General features: G+C 55.2%; 1 protein-coding gene across 1 annotated transcript in view; it reads right to left on the bottom strand.

The window, feature by feature from the left end:
* The window catches only part of LOC119111899 (uncharacterized), a 38,814-nt gene extending 25,264 nt beyond the window's left edge, over positions 1–13,550 (bottom strand). The window contains exons 1-3 of the mRNA XM_037235764.1: positions 13,440–13,550; positions 8,027–8,151; positions 3,433–3,543 (exon numbers count right to left, since the gene is read on the bottom strand). Of these exons, the coding sequence (XP_037091659.1) occupies positions 3,433–3,543; positions 8,027–8,151; positions 13,440–13,540 (337 nt within the window). The 5' untranslated portion in view covers positions 13,541–13,550. The remainder of the gene's footprint in view (positions 1–3,432; positions 3,544–8,026; positions 8,152–13,439) is intronic.
* Positions 13,551–14,094: the final 544 nt, after the last annotated feature.

The raw sequence follows: 14,094 nt of genomic DNA, 5'->3' as shown, positions 1-14,094 counted from the left end.
GTGCCGAGGGTATTTGTAGAGGGTACTCTGCGTGCCGAGGGTATTTGTAGGGGGTACTCTGCGTGCCGAGGGTATTTGTAGATGGTATTCTGCGTGCCGAGGGTATTTGTAGGGGGTACTCTGCGTGCCGAGGGTATTTGTAGATGGTATTCTGCGTGCCGAGGGTATTTGTAGAGGGTACTCTGCGTGCCGAGGGTATTTGTAGAGGGTACTTACTCTGCGTGCCGAGGGTATTTATGGAAGGAACTCAACGAACGTCGCCACAAGATGGGCAACCAAGAACGGCGAACTTGAAAACCGAAGGGAGTATATACACCCGTAAGCTGTATGGTGAACAGGCAAGCAAAGGGCCCGCCTCAGGTCGTTGTCATGCATCGATTATGTCGTAAGTCGTTCGCCATGGACCACCAGCGCCGCGCAGCAATCGCCCCGTGCCCTGGCCGGCCATAATTCAGTGCGGGAACTATGGCACGGCCGTGACGTCATGTGAACCTGACATCTGCACCGAACCCGGAAGGCAGGAGCTCGGGGCGGCGGCACTGCGTCAGGAGGCAATCGGCGGCGACAAGCCGAAAATGGACCTGTCTGGCCGCGGGCGGACTGGCGCCGGCTCTCACCGGCCGCCAGTAGCAGTGTGCCGCGAGCGGACTGGCGCCGGTTCTCACCGGCCGCCAGCAGCAGTGCGCCAGCCCCGCACCGTCCCGCCGCCGCCCCGACAAGCTGGGAGCGCAGCGACCCGGTGACCGGCGCAGTGGGCGGGGCCCACCCGGCCGGTGGCGGGCCACGGCCGCGGCGCCGGAGTCGCCGCAGGGCCGAGCGCGGCCGGTCCGCTGGGGAAATCAGCCGTCACTCGGCGCCGCACCGCGTCGCCGGGTGTGAACGGCGGGACCCAGGCCCGGTCAAGCCCCGGCCGCCCCGCAGCCGGGCACGGGCCGACCGGCCGAGACGCCACAGCAGTGGCGGCAGCCGGCCACAGTCGAGCTATTCGTAGTGTCTCAGACGCAGCAGCCGTCAGCGAGCTGTTCGTAGTGTCTCAGACGCAGCAGCCGTCAGCGAGCTGTTCGAGCTTGGTAATATTCGTTACGTCACAGCTTTGACGTCCTCTCCTGCACCTTTACCTGTCGAAACGCATTTGACGGCGTGTTTCGAGATATCTATTTCTGCTACGAGCACATCTAATGACTCATAGCCGATTTCGACGAATGTCACCTTCCATTCATTCCACCCCCAGGCTGAGCAGGGCGCTCAGTGCCGTTGCATCATCAGCCACTTCTTAACCAATGACATCATCCGCCAAAACCGTTCATGATATCATATATCGCGGGAGCCTGTAATCGGGATAATTCCCGCTGCAGGGACAGGGCTGTGAGAATGTCCAGGGTGGTAATGCCACGTAGCCAAATAATGTGTGACTCAGCCGGGATAGCCGTCCAGGGAGCGCTCACAGGCCGATGCTCACTGCCAGGTGATGGTGCGAGGTACACCGACACGCATCACATGCACTGAGCCGCACACCGACACGCACCACATGCACTGAGCCGTACACCGACACGCACCACATGCACTGAGCCGCACACCGACACGCACCACATGCACTGAGCCTACACCGACACGCACCACATGCACTGAGCCGCACACCGACACGCACCACATGCACTGAGCCGTACACCGACACGCACCACATGCACTGAGCCGCACACCGACACGCACCACATGCACTGAGCCGTACACCGACACGCACCACATGCACTGAGCCGTACACCGACACGCACCACATGTACTGAGCCCAAAATATCTGTCATGGGTGTCCCTCCAAAAAAAGAAAAACGGGCAATGTTTACACTGTCATCGAGTGCTCAGACACGACCCAGATATCGAAGGGTCCATTATGTGTTTTCTGTTGCGTTGCCTGAATACAGTCGCTCCGTAGAACTTGCCTTTTCTTTCTTATGAAGTATTTTCTGGACTATGTCATGCGCCGTAATCATATGCGCGTGTGCACCATTAGATGCGCGCCATGAGAGGTAACAGCACGAGCGCGGCTTTGTTGAAGGAGTCTGTTGGGCTCAGAGGATCGTCATGCCATCCGGGACTTCGTGGTTCGTGGTCTCACATAGTTGGACACGATGGTCGATTGTAATCAGATCCAGTTGTTTAAGACGTACTGGGTGCTTTCATGGTTTCCATTCGCTCAGAAACAATAGAATGTTTTTCGGCATTTACTTCACAAATTTTGCATAATCACCGACAGGCGGCTAGATTTCCTAACAAATTTGCTTGCATACAATTGTGTACACTCAGCGTCTTAATGTTTTCACATGCTGGAGGCCGTAATTTTGTCGTATAAGTAGAGCTGAGTAAAATGCATTTTGATTTCTAAATCACATTGTGTGTGGCAGCTCACACGATCTTACCGCCTGGCAGGCATTGTCTCTTTTGTGGCAGGCATTGTCTTTTTTTGTGGCAGGCATTGTCTCTTTTGAAAACATACAACATGGTTGTCCCTGCACAGGATGGCTGAAGTGCGTTTTGAGCTTGGACTTAGGAATAGCCCTGAGAATGAGGGTTTGGGCTTAATGAAAGGGCTTGAGGATGAGGCTTGGATTTGGTGGTCTGACAGTGCCGTTCCAGCCAATAAAATGAACACGGCATTTGTTGTGTGTTTTAACAAATCGAGTACTGTTTCGTACTGCTACTCGCCTGGCCATTGCGTGAAGATCTCCAGATAGATAGAGATAGATCAACCTTGTTCTTGTTGGGGGGGGGGGGGGGGGTTGCGTTGTCTATTTCTCACGTTTAGGCAGCGGTAGGTACGGTGTTTGTACCGCATTAGCGCTGGCTGATATTTCCTCGGACCAGCATCGATAACGGCAGTGTTCCCGCTAGCAATCAGGTGAACAGGGATTTGCGACAAGGAAGCATGGCGCTGGCAGCTCGGAGCACCGATAATACATTTGTGGACATTTTACCGGTGGAGGATGCTGAACAGTGTATGTTGCTTTTGGTACAGCAATGGTCATTGATTTAAAATCCAGTCCGACTTGCACTAGAAGATTTTCGTTTTGGAAGCATTTGGGCACTCGCTTTTGAATACCCTTCACCTTTTGACGCAATGCCTGAGCTCTACCAGGCATTGTTTCTCCGGCGTCCTCAGTTGGCTGCACGGTTCTCATGCCGCTCAAACCATGTCCCCAGCCACCGCTGCTCCCCGCTTTACAGTGCCTTCCAACAGACCCGCGACCCATGAGCCATGCTGCGTCGAGCCCGCGCAGCTGGCTGGTGGGGTGGTAGGGCCTCAGCTGCGCCGAGCCCACGCAGCCGTCTGGTGGGGTGGTAAGGCCTCAGCGCGGCTGAGCGTGCGTGTTGAGTTGGTGCTTGTATGAGTGCTTGCGTGTGTGTTCGTGTGTTTTTGAGGGGAGGGGTGGTACTCACGCTGTATCCAGTCGTTTCTGAGCTCGGCCCGCGACAGCAGCTCCGGTGACAGGTAGTTGGTGCACGTCGGGTGACGGAAGCCGGCGGCGCTTAGCTGCCGCTGCTGCCGCTCTGCCGCACAGACATGAGAGACGGTCACCACGAGCCCGCCCCGGGGGTCCGCTCACGAACCCGCATCGGGGGTCCGCCCGCGAGCCCGCCTCGGGGGTTCGCTCACGAGCCCGCATCGGGGGTCCGCCCGCGAGCCCGCCTCGGGGGTCCGCTCACGAGCCCGCCCCGGGGGGTCCGCCCGCGAGCCCGCCTCGGGGGTCCGCCCGCGAGCCCGCCTCGGGGGTCCGCCCGCGAGCCCGCCTCGGGGTCCGCCCGCGATCCCGCCCCGGGGGGTCCGCCCGCGAGCCCGCCGGGGAGTCCGCCCGCGAGCCCGCCTCGGGGGTCCGCCCGCGAGCCCGCCTCGGGGGTCCGCCCGCGAGCCGCCTCGGGGGTCCGCTCACGAACCCGCATCGGGGGTCCGCCCGCGAGCCCGCCTCGGGGGTCCGCTCACGAGCCCGCGCCGGGGGTCCGCCCGCGAGCCCGCCTCGGGGGTCCGCCCGCGAGCCCGCCCGGGGATCCGCCCGCGAGCCCGCCCCGGGGGTCCGCCCGCGAGCCCGCCTCGGGGGTCCGCCCGCGAGCCCGCCCCGGGGATCCGCCCGCGAGCCCGCCTCGGGGGTCCGCCCGCGAGCCCACGCCGGGAGTTTGCCTGCGAGCTCGCCCCGGGGGTTTGCCTGCGAGCGAGGGGAGCACCGAACGGCCCGCAGGCTTTGTGAATGAGTGCTGAGGCGTGAGCATGTCCTAGCTTCTGAAGGTGTGCGTTCCCTGCGAGTCGAGCACCCATCTGCTGCCTCTGAGCGAGACATGCGTCTGTCGGGATTGCCGGGGGGGGGGGGGGGGGGCGCTCACCACTTAACAGCCGGACTGCCCGACTCGTGGTGACCATGTCGGCGGCGTCCAGCCAAGCTGTGAAGCCCAGCTCTGCGCGGGGAGAGCCGCTCGCTCGGCAGCGAGCCGCCAAACCGCCGCTGCCAGCGGAGTGGCTCGCGGACGGCCGGATCGCTCTCGCCCAATGGCGCTGATACGCCGAGCGGAGCGGCCCGGTCCGCCGAGATTGGCGCCGAGCATCGCTTCGGACGGAGCCCGAGATTTCACCGCAGGAATGGAGCCCCCCGCTCTGCGAGTGCCTGGCTAACTCACGGTCGGGATGCCCGACCGAACTCAGATTGGACCGGAGTCCTTAAAGATCCAGAGCCGGAATTATGCTACGAATCTAGAAGGCGCAGGCAGAGATCAATCGTATGGAACAGGGACAAATCCACGAACGGCTCGGTTCACAGTATCCTGGAGCACTGCACAGCGTGGATAGAAGATACCGCCACCAATGCTTTTTTTTTACTCGGCGTGAGTATTTTGGAGGGTGTAGCACAGAGCTCGCTTCAACACAACCAGCACCATTCGAGCCGCTCAATATGGAATACCTTCTATCACAATGACCAGGAATTCGAGAATGCGCTATGCATCGGCGAACAGCTTTCTGAGCAATAGGATATGATAACCAAAAGTAAAATATTCACGGAGATCAAATCTTTCACTTGTAACACAAATCTATATTTGTGCTGAAACGCAATCATGTTGAATAAGTGCAGCGTATTTCACAGAGGTTCGGAAACAAATATGATTGCATCCTGCTCCATCTCAGAGATCCGCTTGGACCCAGCGTCATAGGTCAGGACTCAGAACCCCAGAAACGCATGGATACCCGCATGCATACATGAGTGAGTACTGGATCATCAAGGAAACAAATACCGGTGGGAGCGTGAAGAAACCGCAGGGGTATGCTAGCTGAACACAATACTGACATCGGGTGTGCTAACTGAACAAGATACTGACATCATACACAATGGAGTACATGAACCTAATCAGCACACCAATAATTTTATGCAGATTCAGCATACCGACCAGATGGAGGCATGTGAATCGCAGCCATAGCTTTGGGGACATTCGCGGTAATATTTCTGGACATTGACTACGGGCAGGCGAGAGCGCACACATGATTACCGTGGGGATGTCAGCGGAAGTCCTCGTTGAGTGAGGGGAAGGGGCTCTGATGAGCAGCGGTTGCATGCCATAATACTACTGTTGGATCGGCGTGTATCTCTGTTGCTCCCTACTGCTTCTAGGGACGCACGACATTTTTGATGGGGCCACGTTTAGCAAACGGGACCTGAGCGCGAAATGGCCTCAGAAACCGACGCGCTTATAAAACTTCCAGACGTCAGCGAACAGGACCTTGCTGGGCTACTGCAGGCCCCATGCGAGTCACTGTATTGATCCCACCAAAGCCACGCCGTACCTGTGACGTTCCGTTTCATCGAAGATGCTCTGACGAAGTGATGGTGACTGAACGCGCGGTGAACACTTTACAAGGTTCATTTGTTCCCCTTTGTCAATGTGCATTCAAAGACATGGGGTCACCAAAAAAACCTCATGAATTTCAGTATATACAAAGTTGCAGTATGCTATTTCATGCCGATTCCGCAAGCTTTTCGCCTCCAAGTCCATTGGTAGGCAATGATTGTGAATAGTAGTTTCACTCTGGCAGCCATTGGGCGGTTCATGCAGCAGGACCGGAACAAATCGCAAAAATGGCATTATTTCCGTTATTTGGCATTTGAATGGATAAAAACTGCTTTTTAGGGTCGGAACCGCTCTAGAATTGAATCTGCTCCTCTCACAAAAAGTGAAAGCCGTGAACACCATTTCAAAATGTCTCGTTTCTTCCAATTTACCAAAGCGTGTCTGTCAGCGTTGCTTAACACGCGCCCGGGTGGCCAGTTGGATACCCTTCGCTCGGGTGGGGGTCAGCTTGACCCCCCTGAGATCTCGGGAACTAAAAGAGCTAGGAGAACCAAGTTCATAGAGCGTGTGACCTGTGCGTGAACTTTCTTAGCTCAAAGTTTGACGTTCCTAGGCCACAACTTTTAGGTCAAATAAGGTCAAACAAGGTCAAATTCTAAATCGGTCTCCTAAGGGCCCCTAGAACCTAGGCAATTGTTCAAAGAAAAATGGCACACGCTCAGTTCAGGTCATTGACATTGTTTGACATTTTAACACGCGCCCGGGTGGCTTGTGGAATGCCTTCCGCTCGGGTGGAGTGGGTCAATTGCCCCCCCCCCCGCTGAAATCACGGGAACTAAGAGAGTTAGAGTAACCAAATTTACAGAGTGTGTTGACCTGTATGCGAACTCACTTGGTCAAAGTTCAAAATTCCTAGAAATGACCTTCGGGTCATATAAGGTCAAACAAGGTCAAATTCCAGACTGGTCCCCAAGGGGCCCTTAAAACCCAGGCAAATGTTTTAAGCAAAATGTCACACACCCGGTTAAGGTCAGTGATCTTATTTGGCCTTTTAAAGGTCATGATGACTTGCATGATATAATACTTTTGAGTTTTGCATTCGGAGAAGCGACAAACATTACGCTAGGCAGCATGTTCCTTAAAGCAAAATATTGACATGGGCCATGCCAGGTCAGTGAACTATTCTGACCTATCCTATAAGAAGTCCATGGCAGGTGTATATTACGGTTCCTGCTATCAGTATGTTCGAAATGAGCACCAGAAACCAGGCCATACAGCAAGCCCGAGAGTAATAAAACAGGTTGGTTTTGACCTTGGTCTGACCTTCATACCTGAACGTATGTCAATGCCATTTGTTTATCTTTTTTGCCTAAAAAGGCATCTCAGGGATGTATGGCTCCGTCTAACACCCATCGAATTGAACGATTCCCTTGGACGTGCCTTCGCTAAAACCACGGCCCGACTTTGACCTGCCATTGGTCATCGACCTTACACGGTACATCTAATTTTTTGGTCTCAGACGGTCCACCATTCAATTGTCTACAGGTGTGGAAAATTTGGCATGGTTACGCCGCGCCGTTCGGAAACCATTCCCGGAGAACCTTCCGGGGGGGGGGGGGGGCAATATGACCCCTCACCCGAGCGCGTGTTTATATGTACCTTCTGCTTCACTGAGCAATACTGAACGTCAGTTTTGTTCACGAACTCTCAACTTAAAAGCCGAAAAACCAGGAGCTCAACGCATCTATTGCATTATCGAGTCACTTTTATCTAGGCGTTGCATGTATATATATATATATATATATATATATATATATATATATATATATATATATATATATATACATATGAGTGCTCGTTTGGAGAGATGTTTCTGTGGCCCTCAATATTTCTAGGGCGTTGTATATTCTAAAATCACCTTTCGACGCTATGTCCTTTTCCGGGCTGTGACAATTCGTGATTTTAAAAAAGTACAACTTATGAGACATATATGCCATGTCACCCGTACTCATTCTATTACTGCCGATGTGGCGGGACTTATGTTTTAACCCGCGTGGTCCGCTCCATGTTGCAATGAGAGTTGGCACCGGTCAATGCGTAGTCGCCGACCGCCGGCGGCATCACTGGGCGGAGGACGTCCCGTCGCTCGTTGAGCGAGCGCGGACGCGTCCGTCGCTGGCGTTCGCTGTGCGCGGGAGTGACTCACCTGATAATGATACACAGAGCGTCCAAATGCCGCCGTTCATTGGTACCAGGAACACGGTGCGGTTTTCGGGCTGCGACTGCTCGATTGTAACGACTCCCACCTGCCCGTCAATGATCCATTTCAGTCTGAAATCAAAGAAATTACGACCCATTAACCTGACTTATCGGCACGACCGAGCCATTTAAAGCTTCTGACGTGGCCGTTAAGTAAATCCCACTAAGAGATTAAAAAGCCGTTATGGACTGAGTCATCACTGCGAAAAAAATAATAGCACCATCATGAACTGTTTCAGCAATCAATAAAATGTTATTGGACGGGATTTGCAACGTGTAAGTGTGAAAGCCTTAGAACGAGATTTCCATGCAAACTGGATGCAGACAGCAGTGCGTGTCCATGCTCCGACGCCCCCGCTTCTCATCCCATGTGCCTTTTCGCGCGCCCCGCGTTGTTAAGCGACCAAGGACCTTGAAGAATGTGTATGCGTTTCTAATCTTTTGCAAGATCTGAGGGGAGATCTTTTGAAAGATCTGAGAGGAGGTAAGATGTCATATCAGGGATGTGATTTCACGTGAGCAGGTGAGGTTCAGTTCTTGTAAGCAGCTCAGCCCTGGTCGATAAACCTTGGCTACCTGCAAAAGCTGGCCTTCCCTGGGATAACGGTCAGTTTGCAATGCGATTTTGGAAAAACAGAATGCTGTGCCATATTTTGCTTCCTTTCAATTCTACCGTTGATATTGCTTCCTAAGCACAGTGTCTAAGGTAGGCAGGGCTTCTGTGAAAAAATGAAGGGTGAGCTCAAAGTTGGGGAGAGCGGGGGGACTGTGAGACATCCATCTGAACGCGCTGCTTCATTCCTGCGTCATATGTAGGGTTACCGCAGATGAGTAGTTTGGTCACCTAACATGCAGCATATATTCAACTGGACATCATGTATTAACGTGCAATGCATCGCCAAAAATTTGGAATATAATTCCATCTCACAACTTCATGTAAGGAGGCATGTAATAGATAATATATATAGATATATATAGATGAGATATAGAGATAGATATAGAGAGAGAGGAGAATAGAAGATAGATGGATAGAATAGGGATTATGAGACCCTCGCGCTCGAGAATCGGAGAGCGCGCGAGAGCCGCTCGCGCGCGCGCTCTCGAGATATATCTCTCGCTCTCGACCTCTCGCTCTCGCTCTATTCTCTCTCACTCTCTCTCTCCTCTCTCTCTCTCTCTCTCTCTCTCTCTCTCTCTCTCTCTCTCTCTCTCTATCTCTCTCTCTCTCTCTCTCTCTCTCTCTCTTCTCTCTCTCTATCTCGTCTTATCTCTCTCTCTCTCTCTCTCTTCTCTTGCCTTCGTGCATATCGTACATGCGCAATGCATGCGGGAGGGGGGCTCTAACAAGTGACAGAAGGAACTCTTAAATGTGCTAACCAAGCCGGGCGTTGTTGATACTGACGCGATGCATCGTAATGTGACTTGCAGGGTGTTTCTAAAACACACATATATTTTGATATCGCAAAGGAGCCCGTGTCGGAGTGTTCAGGCCTCCTGGTTGATGAGGTATTAGCGTGTGGGGACTCGTACTTCACGTTGGAGGGGCTGTGATCGCAGAAACTGCTGCTGCTTGCACTTCCAAGATCACGGAAGCCACACACGGCTCACGAATGGGATACAGCTGTGCGCTCCGCAGCTGCCCTCAAATTAACTTGCTGTTACCTTCACGACCGTGGGTCAATTTAATGAACCACTGAATCTGCCTAGCCCCAGAATTATCTTACAGGGTATATCCAGACTGTATCACTGGATTGAAATTTACAAAATCACGTAATTTATGAGGGGTTTCGAACACCCAGGGCGCGGGGAAGGGGCCGCAATTAATTGCTTACACTGCAAGGGAATTTGTAAATCCTGAATCCCTTGGGTTTTTGAGAATGTTTGATTTCCTTTTTGCACTTCCTGTTTGTGACGCATTCGTTGTTCGTTTCGCATTGTCTGCAGTTGACCCTGCGCTGCGCCCCGGGTAGCATGCGCGGATCGGCGCTCCTCCCACCTCCCCTGCGACTGAGACCGTGTGTGAGCCGAGTGAATGCTTGGCTGCGAGTGAGCAAGTGACCAGAAGAGTGAGTGAGAACGCGACGAACTGAGTACGCAGCAACACCTGCACGACGTGCATAGAATGATTATAGATATCTGCATACTGTGAATCGCGGTGACGATGGTGTTGAGCACGGCTGCCTCAGCCCGCACCCCTGAGGGCGCCCTCGCGCCGCCGCTGACGGTCGTCCGCGCGCCATTGGCGGCCGTGCGCCACCACCGAGGGGAGCTGACGGCTGCGCCCAGTCAGGCAACGGGAGTCGATCCATCTACCCGCCTTCTGACCCTGGCGCCGCGCCCGGCCAACCCAGCCCAGCCGACCCTGGGCCGCGCCCGGCCAACCCAGCCCAGCCGACCCTGGGCCACGCCCGGCCAACCCAGCCCAGCCGACCCTGGGCCGCGCCCGGCCAACCCAGCCCAGCTGACCCTGGGCCGCGCCCGGCCAACCCAGCCCAGCCGACCCTGGGCCGCGCCCGGCCAACCCAGCCCAGCTGACCCTGGGCCGCGCCCGGCCAACACAGCCCAGCCGACCCTGGGCCGCGCCCGGCCAACCCAGCCCAGCTGACCCTGGGCCGTGCCGGCGCCGCCGCTGGAAGGCAAACCACCGCGGCCACAGGGGCGGTGTCAGCTGGAGCCGGCACCGCGATGTCAACTCCAAGGATCTACGGATTGGACAACTGAACATACAGTCATTCAAGCCAAAATTAGATGATCTACGTCAAGATCTATCTAATGTGCACCATCTTGACTTGTTAGCCCTCAGTGAGACATGATTCACCACAAGCGTGATTTTTTAACAAGCATGCATTTGCGCTTGTGCTGCTGCGACAAAAAGGTCTGTCGTCCCAGCGCCGTGGAGCCGCCCAGTCGGGCTGTCTCAACAGGGCAGACACCAACAGCCTTAACGAGACGCTTGCTAACGCGGACCGGACCCGTTCTCGCTGTTGGCGACCCGTCAGAGGAATGGGACGCATTCCTACGGGTTTGCACGCCCCTTTTGGACGAGGTGGGCCCCGTGAGGCACGTGAGGTTGTCTGCGCGCGGCGCCCTGCCGCTATCCGCGGTAACCCGCCAGCTGCTGGCCGGCCGGCGTGCTGCGCTGGCGGCCGGGCCGACTGAGCGGGCCCTCCACCGTCAGCTGAACCGAGGCAGCCGCGCTGCGATGCGTCGGACTGCCGTGAGCACCTTCAGCGTAAGCTCAACGAAGCCGGCCCCAGCCGCACGTACCAGATACTGCGGCCTATCATCGGAACCAAGAAAGGGTCAGCCACCGCACCAGACATCACAGCCCATGCCATCAACTCTTATTTGGTAAGCGTGGGACCGAACACGGCTGCTGGCCTACCACCGCCGCGACGTGATGTGTCTTTCAGGCTCCCTCGCGTGCCCGCATGCGCCATGCGAATAGGCCCGTAACTTACGATGATTTATGTATAACACAAGGATCTTTGAAGCCATCCAATTCAACCGGAACCGTTGGAGTGAGTGTATTTATGTTGCAATGATTTTGCGCGGGCCTTTGCTACGTGTTACTGGACGTTGTCCATGACAGCCTAGTCACAGGAGCAAAGCCAGCGAGTTGGAAGCATGCGCTTGTAGCGCCAATACCGAAAGGAGGGAATTTAGCCAGTGAGTCGAACTGGCGACCCATTTCCACACTGCCCGCTGTGACCAAAACAGCTGAACGACTGGTGCAACGCCAGATAAACGTTTATTTCGAGAAGAAGCACTTGTTTCCGTCCTACCAGCACGGATACTGACGTCATCATTCATCTGGGACTGCCTTTACTGTAGCGACTGGCCGTGTGTTTCATGCGATCGGCTCCTGTAAAATTACTCTGTCGGCGTTCCTAGATCGCTAAAAATGTTTTGACGCGATCGATCGCGGAAATTACTCAGCATACTAAATATGTACGGCGTAGACAGCCATTGGCTAGATAACTATTTTGAGGGACGAACTCAACAGGTCAGAATAGCTCGGAGGGGTGGAAGTAAAACCCTCTCAGAGTCACTGCCAAACACAACTGGAGTCTAAGGGTGGAAGCCTGACCTGTTTAAAGATTTCCATATTCTCGAACGAGGCGAACTAACATACCGGCAGGTCTACAGTGGCTCAGTTTGTCGACGGTACCGAACTGCTCGCTTGTAAAGAGCAGCTTGCTGATATTGTTATTCGTTTGGAAACCGCTCTTACACAACTTGTTAACTGGCTTTGCCAGAATGAAATGAAAATTAATGCGACAAAACTCAACTTCTGGTGCTTGGAACAAATCTATGCTCCGTGATGTTTCCAAAATTGTGATCAAAATTGGAACATCGACAGTGACTGAAACCAGAGCTGTCAAGAATCTGGGTCTCGCGACTGACAGAAACCTCAGCTTTCAGTAACACATTGGCAGCTACGTGCACCGATACACTCATTGCCCTCATTACGCCAGCCACCTCGTTCCGCGCTGTATTCTACAAGTGGTGGGAAGACTCGTGATGTCCTCAGTTTGTTACTGCATATCCATTCACGGAACATGCGGCACCACACAACTTCACCGAGTACAGAAGCTGGTCAATTTTTGCACTCGTCATTTCAGATAGAAAGAAGAACGATATAATTTCGGAGGGAGCAGCACGTTTAGGCATTTTGTCGGCTCAAAATCTACTAAATTATCACCCATTAGCTCTTAACAAATCCACATCTCTGACAGGACAACCGACAGACTTGCGAGGATTATGCTAGGCCGTCCAGAACCACTACAGCACTTGGCCGACAGGACAGCTTAACGTGACGCCAGCCAGGACGAACGTCGGATAGCGTGGTCTCAGCCACGGGGCTGTGACATTGTTTGACCGCCTACCGACCGCCATGCGAACACTGGGCACGTGTCACGCTACGAGCTGAGCTGAGCGGAGTGAGCGGAGCTGAGTGTGCGTTGTTGCACTGGTTTGTGACTTGTTAATTGTTTGAATCGTGAAACTTGTGATGCGAGACTTTTGAGTTTTTTCCGTTGCCTACTGTTTATGTTTGTTTTTCATTTTGACTTGGTTCGTGAAAAGCCTGAAAATATGCCAGGATGCAACCGCAATAAGCTAAACTCAAGTGAACTGTATTTCGTCAACGGACAATCACGCCTTCGCTGCAGAGGCCTCTTTACGGGGAAGAAATAGCCCAGCTGTTCCAGGTACACATGAGGCTGCTCGCCTGCAGGCTGGCCATGTGCGCGGACCGGACGCCCGGCGGATCTCCCGTATCTCGGATCCGGATCCCGTCTCGGGAGTGCGAGCGGATGCGGCACCATCACCTGGCGGTGGGCGGCGTTGCCTCTCACCTGTGCGTGCCGTTCCTCTCGGCCACGATGGCATCCACACGGTGCCGATCGAAGCGGATCATCTCCCAGTTGTCGGTGACCTCGGCGTAGGTCAGCAGCATGCTGGCGGCGGTGGTGAGCAACAGTGTGACCACCAGCAGCAGACACGCCGGATGCATGGACGCGCCGCGCTCGGTCCGTCCAGGGCCGCGCCGGCCCCGCCAGACCACTCGCCTCCGGCGCCCACTGCCGTCCAGCAGCGCCGCTCGCGGCTCGGTCTCTGGCCACCGGCTGTCGTGCGGCGCGCACCTAACACTGAGATCGCACTATGTGGCGCCGTCCAGTTAACTGTCACTTCCCGAGCACGTATGGCAACTACCACACTGAGACCGCAGCGAGCGCTCCGCGGGCGCTGCTCGGCTCCGGCGTGCCTGGCACGTCACCGCTTCACCGGCGCGTCACCACCGTCACCAGAGCTACCGCTCCTCCGCCCGATCCCCGCGCGCAGCACCCACGAGCCGCCGCCGTCGCCAGAGCCGACGAGCGTGTGGCGGGCCTCGCTGCGCCGTCAGTCCGCCTGACCCGCCCGCCGTGACGTCACGCTCCGCGCGGCGACCTGGCCACAGCGGTGGTCGATGTGCGAACCTCGGCGGGGCCGCCCACGGCCGGCCACGCA

This window comes from Pollicipes pollicipes, unplaced genomic scaffold (assembly GCF_011947565.3).
Source record: "Pollicipes pollicipes isolate AB1234 unplaced genomic scaffold, Ppol_2.1 Scaffold_7261;HRSCAF=8764_pilon_pilon_pilon, whole genome shotgun sequence".
Taxonomy (NCBI): domain Eukaryota; kingdom Metazoa; phylum Arthropoda; class Thecostraca; order Pollicipedomorpha; family Pollicipedidae; genus Pollicipes; species Pollicipes pollicipes.
This window is presented reverse-complemented; position numbering and strand designations above follow the sequence as displayed.